Genomic DNA, 12,405 nt, shown 5'->3' with positions numbered 1-12,405 from the left:
ACACTATTTCAGTTTTTGCTCAATTTGTGCAACTGTCTGTGTTTTCCTGCCATTTTCCTTTATTCTGCTGCAAGACAAAGTTTTACTAAACAAAACTCTGATATGCTAATTTGTTTTCTTCTTTGCATAGCTTTGTTGAGCACTTATATACTAAGGGTTGTATTCTGAAAAGCACAACTAGAAGATGTATCTTTGCTCCTTAACTCTTCTAACAGCCAGTGCTGGAGCCTTTATGCTTACAGTTTGTAAGGTGCAACTCCCAGTGGGCTGCAAAAATTGTACCGCTTTGCAACTTGCATTCACCATGTAATGGCATACACTGTATTGAGGAGACATTTGAACATTATTTTATTCAAGAAAGCTGCATATTGGCATTGGGGCCATCAAAGGGGGGAACTTTGGTTCCATCTGTTGCGAACATGCATTTATGTTTGTTCTGTAACATGTTATGAAAGGCTAGTTAACCATACAAGGACTGCTTCAGATAGCCCATGTAGAGACTATTGCCATGACAAGTCAAATGTATGCAGCACCAGCTTATCCTTTAGGTCAGACAATCTGTTGATCTTTTGTGTTGGTATGGAAGATATTACTACAACTGATATACACACAGATTTAAACTAAGAATCTGCATGGGACTGTTCTGTTCTAAATTGCTGTGAGTTTAATTGTAGTGTTTTAAGCTTCTAACTTGTGTTTTGGTATGCATCTGTTCTGGGTTCTGTTAAGGTTTTAAAAATCTCATTTGTATGGCCTAGAAGGAGTAAGGCCTCATAAATTCATACAGTGGATGGGGGTCAATTTGACTCGGTATATTAAGCTAATCTAAGTTTATCTCTGTATCCTAAAAGAAATCTGGTTACTGAAAACATGTCTTTATACTTGTTTTTTAACGGAAGGGCAGGAAGACTGAAATAAATGTTCTTGCAGTTCTTTAACAAAAGATTAGCCATTTTAAAGTTTTGCCTTCAATATCCTCTCACTGTACATCTAAGAAATCATCTTTTCTCGACATTTTTAATCTGATTGTGTGTGTTCTTTTTTTAGGTGGTAGTGAGCAAGGAAGTGGATTTGGTGCTGTCAGTACAGCACCAGCAGGTCCTGCTGTGTCAGCCCCAAGTCAGCCAAGTGCATCTTCAGACAAGTATGCAGCTCTAGCAGAATTAGACAGTGTGTTCAGCTCCACAGCAACCTCTAGTAATGCATATACTTCCACCAGTAATGTTAGCAGGTACTCTTTCTTGCTAGAAGTTCATGTAAACCAGTTGTGTTTACAAACAGCAAAAATTAAATGAGACACAAGAGGACATTAACTTTAAACATTATCAGCAAACATTATCTTTAAAATCAACAGTCTAAAACTTCTAGGCTCAGTTGTGTAATGAAATGGATGTGGGGGGTAACGTGACTCACAAAAACAAAAGGCTGAACATTGGCTTTAAAAATTGCCAACTAGATGATAGTAGAATACCTTTCCATAGTTTCATTGTCTACATTGTCAGTGATCCAATATTTGTACAAAGACCTTGGTTTTGATGCTGTAATTTGCTTAAATCTTTCAATAAGAGGTTTGCAATGTGTGGTACCAGTTATTTGAAATGTAATTAATGTTGTAAGAAGTGTCTGCACGTTCAAATTTATGCTTGATAGCTTATCTTAGGTGTGCTTTCCTGTGTGTTGTATTGCTTTGCATGTTTTTTTGTTACTGGCAGACAATTTTTTTGCTTACTAGTCTGCTTTTGACTTGTGCAGTCAAAATAGTTGTGGCTAAATGGCACCATTTTCTTTCGATATGTAATAATGAGCGGTCTGTGTTTTCACATAAAATAATGAAATGCAAGTGTGACTGCTTAATAATTGACTCTGATGCTGTTGAATGTTGAATTTTCAGCAGTGCTTTTGGAACAGTACCAGTGGGTTCTAATACACAAACACAGCCTACGTCCTCAAGTGTGCCTGCTGCATTTGGAGGTATTGTAAAATATTAAGCTTTTTTGCTTTTTTTTTAATGATCCAGTTTTAAGGATGTTTTCTCTGTATTGGTAGGTCATAACTGTCTTTGAAGGTAGTGTTATTTGCTTTTTGATATAACAGACTAGATTCCTTTATATTCCAGCATAAAAATGATTAAAATATATTTGGCAGTTTTCATACTCTTCCAGTGGGCAGCTTAAGGAACATATACATTTCTGATCTCTCCAATTCTTTATTTTTCAGCAACACCTTCTACAAATCCATTTGTGGCTGCTCCTGTAGCCTCTGTAGCACCTTCAACAAACCCATTCCAAACCAGTAACAGAACAGCAACAGGTTAGAAAATAAAATGCTGAGAGATCATTGGCTAGAAATCGATGTGTTCGTCTTTAATTCTGTATTTTCAGAATTTGGAAGAAAACTAACATGCTAAATATGCTTATGCCTTCCTAAAGCCAAATGCTTAATTTTGCCATGTCTGTTTATCTGCCTGGGTCATACTAATAAAATATAAATGTATTTAAGTTTGAAAAGTGTTACTTGTGCTCGTTCAAGCGCTAGCCAACTGCCAGTTTGGTGTAGTGGTTAGGAGTGCGGACTTCTAATCTGGCATGCCAGGTTCGATTCTGCACTCCTCCACATGCAACCAGCTGGGTGACCTTGGGCTCGCCACGGCACTGATAAAATTGTTCTGACCGAGCAGTGATATCAGGGCTCTCTCAGCCTCACCCACCCCACAGGGTGTTTGTTGTGGGGAGAGGAATGGGAAGGCGACTGTAAGCCACTTTGAGCCTCCTTTGGGTAGGGAAAAGCGGCATATAAGAACCAACTTTTCTTCTTCTTCTTCTATTTTAAGGAATATAAATAGCTGTTTTTTTCAGCAAATAAAAATGAAGCAGTACCTCTTAACCTTATGCAAATATGATGTATGTGTTAGAGGAATGTGTTTGACCTGGTTAAACAATATCCATTTCTGAGCAATTTTTCAAAATGCTTCCAAATAGATCTTGCATTTGGAAGTATTCTGAATTTCTAAAACTAAGTATTTGAATGCTGTATTTTAGAAAGCAGTTAAATATCATTTAAATCACTTTTACAAGAGATTGTTCATCATTTGACACTGTCTGGTCTCTTTGACTTTCCCCATAAGGCCTCTCAGGAGCAATGCATTCTCACATATTTCCTCAGGCTCACTTTGGTAGGTAGCCACACTTTATATAAGCTTCATGTGGCTAACTGTTTGCTTGTGGAAGCTTATTGCCAGCGACTGGTTTCTCTGCATGTACAACTTTTTCAACCCTCCTTCCCTATTTTTCTTCCCTATTTTAAAATGGAGTGGGCAAGGATGGGGATGTGCCTCAAATATGCAATGAAATTACCTGCTGTAAATTAAGATATGTGCTGCAGTCTTAAACATATATACTTAGAAATTACATGGAATTCATTTCAGTTGGACTTGCTGCTAAGTGAGAGTACTTAGGAGTGGAAGCTAAGGCTGTTATATGTACCTCCATGGTCACATTAATAGATGCTTTAAAAATTAACTGAGCTTTGAAGCTTGTGTTTACAGCAGCTCAAGTGAAACATAATTATACCAAACCATTGCATATTGTCACAATGTGTTTGGATTTGTTGTCGTAGGAAGCGTCACTGTTGTAGCCTTTCTGCCAATAGCAGCTTGTGAAAGTTCTGTCAGTGCATTATATGTATCTTGCCTATATTTGTGTGTGCCTCTTTATTCCATGAATACTTGTCAGCTCTTATGCCATCTCTTTCCTGGTTAGCCATGATTATTGATAGATAGATGCTATGATTTGGAATTAAATTACATCCGTCATTGAATAGTCACTGGCTGTGATCCATGAATCTAGTTAAGGAGACAAATGTTTAATGTTCATAAAATGTTTTGTGAACAGCATTACTCTAGACCACATAATAAGTTGATGACAGTGAGATAAGTCTCAAAGCAATGATTGATGTATGTGGGTCATGTGATGCTGTCCATTTTTAAATAATGACAACTTGTATTTTAAATTATATGTTTTTTATCTTAGATTGTTTATCCGTACTATATTTTTAATTTTAGTGAACTGCCCTGAGTCCGCAGGGAAGGGTGGCATATAATAAATAAATAAAAATGCATTGGTTTCCACTGGAAACAGACTTGGTGGAGGGGAGTCAGAGGATATAACCTTTTATTTTTGAAAGAGCTGTTGAACTCCTGAACTAGACTAGTCCTGTGACATTCATGAAAACGAATTTTAGATTGCTTTTCTGCAGAGTTGGCGTAGTTACAGTTGCCAGTAATACCTATCTTTCAGATTCTCTTTAGAAGAAGAAATATTTGCAGATATCTAGAAAGAGACAGGCAAAAGGATAAAAAAGATTATGAGGAGCTAACAAAGCATGTTTCGACTGCGTACCTAGGAAAACCAAGAAGCTGATTGAGTTCTTAGGTTGGCCATGTGACTGTCTGCTTTGTAGAAGAAATGTTTATTTGGGCTTCATAATAGTAAAGTGTACTTCAAAAGCAGTAATGCAACTTTTCTCTTACCAGCAGCAACATTTGGCACCGCATCCATGAGCATGCCTGCAGGATTTGGAACACCTGCCTCATTCAGTCTTCCAACTAGTTTTAGTGGTAACTTCCAACAACCTGCATTCCCAGCCCAGGCAGCCTTTCCTCAGGCTGCTTTCGCCCAGCAGCCTAATGGTAAATGCTTGTTTGTTATGTTATTTCAACAGGTGGCAAAATAGCAGTAAGATGAGAACACATTGATAGTTGGGGCTGTTTATCTCTGGAGACAATCTTGCTTGCCTTCTGCTCCCATCTCTTGGGGACCCTGTCACCAGCTGGCTAGCTGGATTTAATGTTGTAGTAGTTTCCAGGAATGATGATATGAGCTGTTAGAGTTTGGCCCTAGTAAAACTTGGTTATCCCAGCTAAAATACCACTAGCAATCATCAAGAAGTTACATTGAATTATGTTAATGATCTTTCACCATAAATTGTACAGGACAATTTTTAAATAGGACAGGGTCCTATTAAATAAAAGAGTAAGGTCACCTGGGGAGGAGTTAGGGCGGGCCCTGTCCAGGATAAAAACTAAGAGGGCCCAATCAGGAGCCGCGAAGCGGCTCCTGATTGGGCCTTCCGAGTGTCCATCCAGGGCCAAGCAGCCAATGGGGAGGCGCGCAAAGTGCCTTCCTATTGGCCCCTCACCAGGACAGACCAAAATTCCATTCACCCAGCCCAGTCTGGCTGCCAGTCTGCTCCTGACCACCGCAGAGAGAGGAGGTCAGTAGGGCTGCCAAGGGGGATGAGAACAGAGGCTTGGACAGGCTGCGCCAGCCCTTTTCACCCCAAGGCTGTCCTAACTGTCATGTCCAACTGTAACTTGCCTCAGAACCCTGACAGAGCTGGCAGGAGGCTGCAGAGTGCTCCCCCTCCCCCCCCTTCAGGCCCCCCCCTTCAGGCAAAGGAGCCTCTGACAGGCCCTGACTGAGGGAAGGAGGCCTTTCCAAGAGCAACGCAGGGGAGTCTGAGGGCCTTCCTTTTGAGGGGGGGGGGGAGACTTTCCCCTTCTGCCAAACAGTTGCCTGACAGGGAGGCCACAGAAAAGCCCCTTCTCACTTAAAATACTGCTCTGGCCAGGGGTTAGACACAACCAAGCCATGTGTCTTTCTTCTTTGCAACTCTCTGCAGATTTGAGGCCACTGCACAGTGTTATTCTGCAGAAGAAGCTGGCTCTTTTGCCTCCTGTTTCATCTGCACAACAACCCTGTGCAGTAGGCCTCAAGTCTTTCAGTTCAACAACAACCTGTGTGGGAAGCCTTAAATGTTTCTTCTATACCACAACCCTGTCCAAAGTAGCCCTTTCTGCCTGGGGAGCTGATCTTTATACTCTGCAGGTGAGCTGTAATTCCAGGAGCTCTCCAGGCCACACCTGTAGGTTGGCTACCCCTGGGTTGGAAATATTCCTGGAGGTTTGGAGGTGGGACTTCAAAATCGTACAATGCCTCAGAGTCCAGCCTTCAAATGAGCCATTTTTGCCTGCAGTTGGTAGGGAATGGTGCAAGAGTGTCCCTCCTGGCCTATGGGTTATGGCCAGCCCTTATCAGCAACTGTTTGTATTCTGGGGCGCAGACAGGCAGACCAGCATCAGTCCTGTGAGTCTGGAAAGTGCAGGAAGATCTAAATAAATATTTACAGCCTGAAACTAAATAGAGAACAAGTAAATGTCTGGAGACACATCGTAACTGAAATAGTAACTGGCAAATAACCTTGGCCTGGCAAATAAAAAAAACAGTATTAAAAACCTTACTAAGGTCAAGACTGCTGTGCACAGACAGTATTCCTCTTAGGGTTGCCAGCTTCCCTGTGAGGCTCGCTACCCCACCTCCCTCATGGGGAGTCTGCTATGGGGAGAGAAGGGGAAGACGATTGGAAAATGCTTTGAGACACTTGAGGCCTGCTGGGTCACTGCGGCCCATTCCCAGTTCTCTCAGATCTCTCACAACCCTACATACCTCACAGGTTGACTATTGTGGAGAGACAAATGGAAAAGGTGTTTGTAAACCGCTTTGAGACTCCTTTGGGTAGTAAGCAATAGGGTACAAAAATCCGTTCTTCTAAGAAGCAACCATGAAAGAAGCATGTGGGCACATAACATTTTACCAACAGTGAAAATATGGGAGACAGAAGGAACAGGGTGGACACCTGTGTACTGTGACTACCCTATGTGTATTAGGGCAGAGGGGCCTAATTCACACAAGAAGGGAAATGACGCAGAACTGGGGGGAATTGGTTGCCATGTAATCTTCCCCTAAGAAGAGTCTCCAGTCTTATTTTCCCTTCACATATCTGAGGACATGGCTCTGGAAAGCTCATCTGTAACCACTATGCCACAATTCCCAAAGGTCAGTCCTCTCCCACAATCAACGAACATTCCACACCACAGGTTCTTGACACCCATATCTCCACACCCATGGCCTCATTTGCCACCATGCCACCACAACCTCCCAGACAACACACATGACAACCCCATGCCCTTACAGACCGGACAACTCCTCCCCTTCCTCTTCCCACTGCCAAGCTCTAGCGCCCATTGTATTCTTGGAGACAACGGGCTTTGCCCCTAAGGTAAAGGTAAAGGTATCCCCTGTGCAAGCACCGAGTCATATCTGACCCTTGGGGTGACGCCCTCTAGCGTTTTCTTGGCAGACTCAATACGGGGTGGTTTGCCAGTGCCTTCCCCAGTCATTACCGTTTTACCCCCCAGCAAGCTGGGTACTCATTTTACCGACCTCGGAAGGATGGAAGGCTGAGTCAACCTTGAGCCGGCTGCTGGGATTGAACTCCCAACCTCATGGGCAGACAGATTCAGACAGCATATCGCTGCCTTACCACTCTGCGCCACAAGAGGCTCTTGCTTTGCCCCTAGTTATACAATAATTTTGTTTCTGTACTTGAGGCTTACTCAAGGTTTTATTATGTTCTAGTGTGTTTCCTAGGATTTCCTAGATAGTTTTTTAGGTTTTAGACTTGCGTAGGTTCAAAAAGTTAAAAGGTGAGAGCAAGGGACTGCTGGCCTCAAAAAATTCAGAGGGCATTTGAAGTTACAATCTGTATGATTTTGTTTAATTTGAGATAAGTAAGCAAGTCCACAAAGAATCGTGGCTCATTGTCTCCATTTTTACTATGCTCCTCCAAAATCTACTACAGGGCCATGTACCCAGCTCTCTCCTTAAAGGTTTAACTCCTAGCAGCTGAGAGTAGATTCAGAGTACCTTTATTGGTAGATAGCTAGTATTGTGCTTTTAAGGATTTAATTATTAATCCAATGTTATCTCCTGGTACTTTATTATAAAGGTGGAGGCTTTGCTGTATTTGGACAGGCAAAACCAGTAGTAACCCCTTTTGGGCAAGTCACAGCTGTTGGAGTATCTAGTAATCCTTTTATGGTAAGTCAGCCTTAATGATTGATCATTTGTTTCAAATTTTGGTGAAGAGGTGTAATGTTATAAAATGTAGATATGGATTCTTAAGGGTGTTCACTGAATGGCAGGGAATATATTTGAGCCTTACTTTCAAAGTTTTCTATATATTTGGAACCATAGTTGACCCAAAATGACTTTTAAAAAGCAATTTTTATTTAACTCACTTTGTATCTCACATTAAGAATCGCTCTGTATTAGCACTGTCTCTATGTGTGTTAATCTTCAGTCCCACTAAAAAGGCATTGTGGTCAGACCTCAATCAAAGTGAACGATGAGAATTCATGTGCCAGTTCAAGGTGGAATGTGTGTCTGTATGAGTTCAAACACTATGGAGATTTAAAACTAACTTGTTAATGCAGCATAAGTTAAGGTGATGTAAACAAAAATCCCAGTACTGGAAGGATACATGTAGGGGTGGGGGAGTCAAATACAGAGTAGGAATCTCTGCACAGAAATTAACAGTGGGGTCTCTAGATCTTGAATATACCTGATCTAGAAAGAATCCTTACCTTTCTTTTCCAAAATATAATGGAGTGCTGGATTCTAATACCGGGATACGAGAGTGTTTTTTCCAAGCACAGAAGGATTAAGAATACCTGCAATAAAACACAGATTTGTCCTGTTTTTTGCAGTAGTTATATTTCTAACCTAATGTATCACATATTATCTTGAAATCTGTTGAGATATTAAGCTTTGGTTTATGGCTTTGTGTAATAGCTTTTGTACATGACCTTTATCCCTTTTGTTTCAGGCAGGTGCACCAGCAGGACAATTTCCCACAGGAAGCTCGTCAACCAATCCTTTCTTATAGCCTTATAGACACTTTACCTAAAAGAACTCTTATGTGAACACATAACATCTCTGCGCCTCTTGCACTGTTGTCTTGTTTCACTGATTTAGCTTTAAACACAAGAGAAATCTTTAGAAGTAAAAAGCCTGCATTGTGTGTTACAACCAAGAAACACCAGGTAATGTGCAAAACAGAGGGCTGTGATAACATCCGTTATCTGTACGTTGGCAAGAGAATGTTAATGGTATCATGTATATTAAAATTGGCTAATAAGTTATTGCAGATACCACATTCATTATGCTGCAGTACTGTACATATTTTTTTCTTAGGAATTAGTTATTTGTGCATATCAGTATTTGTAACTTTTAACACATTGTTATGTGAAAAATGTTACTGGGGGAAAGATCAGCCACTTTACGGTGCTGTGGTATCTCTTGGAATGAATGACCCACATCATTTTAACCATTGCTATTGGGAGTTATGAGTTCAAAATTGGAGGTTTTATTCATTTCTCAAAGTGTTTTTCCTTTCCTAAAGAGCTCTTCTATTTATACATGCCTAAATTCTCTATAATGTAGAGGGATACCTGTCTGCATAACAATAAATCTGATCATGTTTTGCTACAGTTTGCAGGTGGAAAAAATAAATATTAGAAAAGTATGTTGTCTTCTACAATTTACATTAACCTATTCTGTTTAATCTTCAGAACTAAGGTTAATTTATTTTTGCTTGCTCAAAGGATTATTCCCACTAGATCTTGTAAACTATATACCAGGAATCACTCCTACCGATCAATCCATTTTCAAACTATTGCTGAAGGTTGGAATGGGCAATCTAAGTTTTAACACTGTTTGATTTGGCATATACAGTACAATCAGTAAGGCATTTAGTCTATAAAAAACAGCTGACCTAAGGTCTGGGACCCAAATTTACCAGCATGTTTCATATAAATGCAAAATAGAGCTGGAGTGGAAACAATCTGCACATTTAAGTAAAACGCTAAACATCTGGAGTTATCCATCTTCTACTTACCCTTAAGTATGGCTGCATACATGGCATTTGTATGTTTATGAAAAATCCACACCTACTCTAAAACAGTCACATTGTCTTATTTCTTGGTCCCTCTCCTGCTAAAATTAATATGAAATATAAATTACAGGAATTTAATGGATGAAGGCAAAAACTGTATCCTACTGCTGTTTAGGGGTATACTGAAATAATCTGTGGCTTTATTGTATTAATTACTTCATTTATGCCCCCTACCTTTCTCCCCAATGAAGACACAATATGGCTTACATAGTTTTCAACCTTTTTACTGTCAAGAAATCCCTGAAATATTCTTTGGGCTTTGAGAAACCTCAGAAGTGTGGTGATCGTACAGAATATTGTTGGACAGCACAGCTGTGTACGTGCCCACCTGGGGCATCTCCCCTTCCCACATTTGAACTCCTAGAACTGCAATCAAATGTGTGTGTTCCTCTGTGTTACTGGCTCTGCTGTTCATTTATTGATTATTGGATTTTTATACCTCCCTACTCCTGTAAGGACTTGGGTGGTTTATATTGTGGATTAAAATACATAAAAACAATTGGTTTATTAATTAAAATTAGATATTATTAAAAATCAACTCACTAACAAATGTGGTGACATCTAGCCATTCTTAAAACTGCTACAGCCTTATTCTAATTCTTCCCAACCTTTCTTGTGATGTGGCACACCTAACTCAGTCATAAAACTCACTGGGTGACGTGGGGCCCATCACATTGTCTAGTTGTCTGATGTACCTAATAGGCTTGGAAGGACAACATAAAGGAAAAGTTGTAGAGGAGTAGGAGATATTGGAGGAATTGTCATGGAATTGTCATTGCTGTTTAGAACTAATGTACAGCTTCATTATTAAGAATTTTAGGAATAATTTTGCTGACATATTTTGATAGACCATTTCTACATGAGGAATCTTCCTCTGGACAGACTCTGGTTGCTGGCAAGTTTTAGAATCCCCTCCACATTACATCGCCTGCATCCCGAGGCTGTCCAGAGGCTGGCTTGAGTTTTGCCCAGATTTGCCTTAGGATGAGGGAAATCACAAAAAGTGGTTTGCGACTTTTTATTTTGCATCCCATCAGTGAGCAGCCAAGAGACAACCCTGTATAGAGGGGGAAACGCATGACAGTCCCTCTAGCATTGTCTTGCCCTCGCACCTGCCCTCCCCTCTCCAGTTCTTGCTCTGAGATTTATTTTTTTAATGGCATCGTCTGCATTGCTGCGGGACTGCAAAGCTACATTGTCAAAGGTAAAATAAAAATTTTAAGTTGTCCACAGTCTTTTTGGAATTAGGCAGGCAAAACACAGTCCTGTTTGTCTTTTCTGGAGGTGGGGAATGAACAGGGAAGGGGGCAGGGCCTGGAATGAAGCAGCCCTCTCCCAGTCATCCAGGCTTGCATGCTCTTTGTTTTAAAGCCTACCGTTCACACAAAATTTATCTTCAGGCTCCAGTTACAATATCTGTCCTCTCACAAATCAGTCAGGCAAAATACAGTCCCATTTGTCTTTTCTGGAGGTGGGGATTGAACGGGGAAAGGTGGGGCATGGGATGAAGCAGCCTTCGCCTGATCATCCAGCCGTGTGTGCACTTTGTTTTTAAGCCCACTGTTCACACACAATCACTCATTGGGGTCCAGTTACCATTTCCAGAATCACACATCTACCCAGACATAAATAGAGTCTAAAAGACCACGAATCCCAAGGTGTGTGTGGGGGGGGGGGGGGGGGGAGAGAAATGCAGTATCATTCTGGTGTTTCTCCATAGCAATGCAGAAATGTTACGTTTTTATTTAAAATGCTTCTGTGTTGTGGCATTACCACGTAGCAAAGATGAAGTGCCTTTAAAAATAATTTGGGGGCTAGGGGGGAGAAAGTTTCAGTCCACTAGAGCAGTGGTCCCCAACCTTTCTGAGGCTGGAGACCGGCAGGGCATTGAGCCGCGCCCGCGGGCCATGCCCACGCATCAGGCCGCGCCCGCATGGGCCGCACCCGCGCATCGGGCCGCGCGGCCCGGCCCTGATTCCCTCTCCCCGCCCTCCCGCAGTAAGAAGCTTCCCGGGCCGCAAGCTTGTGATTGGTGGCTTGTTGTGACTGACAAGCCAAGGATTGGGTGGGGGGGGGGAGGAGTTTGGCTTGTTTTTGACAAAAAGGCATGCCTAGGCAGAGGGAAAAGATAGGTGGGGTCTCCCGTATGGAGGGCTGCAAATGCAAGGCTTACTATCCCATTTTTACAAGCAGGATGCCACGCAGGTTTTACCCCTCTGTACAGATATGGTCCTAGTAATACATCTGATCATAGTATTGTATGGGATTGTTTTGCTTTGGATTTGACAATTTGTGATACTGGTGACTGTTAGTTTAAAGTTCTGTTCTTTGTAAATTCCAGTAAGCTTTGCTTGAGAGAGCTTCTCAGAACTGCGAATCCTGCTTCCAAGTCTGAATGTGTGGCTTTCACAGCAGTTTGGATTTTTTTAAACCCTTAAAATTTGTTCTCAAATTAAAATTCCCCTCCTCCCAAGAAGTTTCATTTGCGTTTCTCCCTGTCTTCACTTGCTTCCTATGAATGCAGTATTGGGTATCCATTTTTACTGGAGATGG

At 41.3% G+C, this 12,405-nt stretch overlaps 1 protein-coding gene across 11 annotated transcripts in view; it reads left to right on the top strand.

Moving 5' to 3' along the window:
* The window catches only part of AGFG1 (ArfGAP with FG repeats 1), a 33,306-nt gene extending 23,883 nt beyond the window's left edge, over nt 1-9,423 (top strand). For 3 of the 11 annotated variants that reach the window (XM_077348839.1, XM_077348834.1, XM_077348844.1), the window contains 7 exons: nt 1,048-1,231; nt 1,892-1,971; nt 2,218-2,310; nt 3,125-3,172; nt 4,532-4,687; nt 7,846-7,937; nt 8,725-9,423. In XM_077348839.1, the coding sequence (XP_077204954.1) occupies nt 1,048-1,231; nt 1,892-1,971; nt 2,218-2,310; nt 3,125-3,172; nt 4,532-4,687; nt 7,846-7,937; nt 8,725-8,784 (713 nt within the window). In that variant the 3' untranslated portion in view covers nt 8,785-9,423. The remainder of the gene's footprint in view (nt 1-1,047; nt 1,232-1,891; nt 1,972-2,217; nt 2,311-3,124; nt 3,173-4,531; nt 4,688-7,845; nt 7,938-8,724) is intronic. The other 8 variants (XM_077348845.1, XM_077348843.1, XM_077348836.1 and 5 more) reach the window with 6 other exon arrangements.
* Nucleotides 9,424-12,405: the final 2,982 nt, after the last annotated feature.

The sequence above is a fragment of the Paroedura picta genome, chromosome 8 (assembly GCF_049243985.1).
Source record: "Paroedura picta isolate Pp20150507F chromosome 8, Ppicta_v3.0, whole genome shotgun sequence".
Taxonomy (NCBI): Eukaryota; Metazoa; Chordata; class Lepidosauria; order Squamata; family Gekkonidae; genus Paroedura; species Paroedura picta.
The sequence above is the reverse complement of the archived record's forward strand: the minus strand, read 5'-3'. Positions and strand labels throughout refer to the sequence as shown.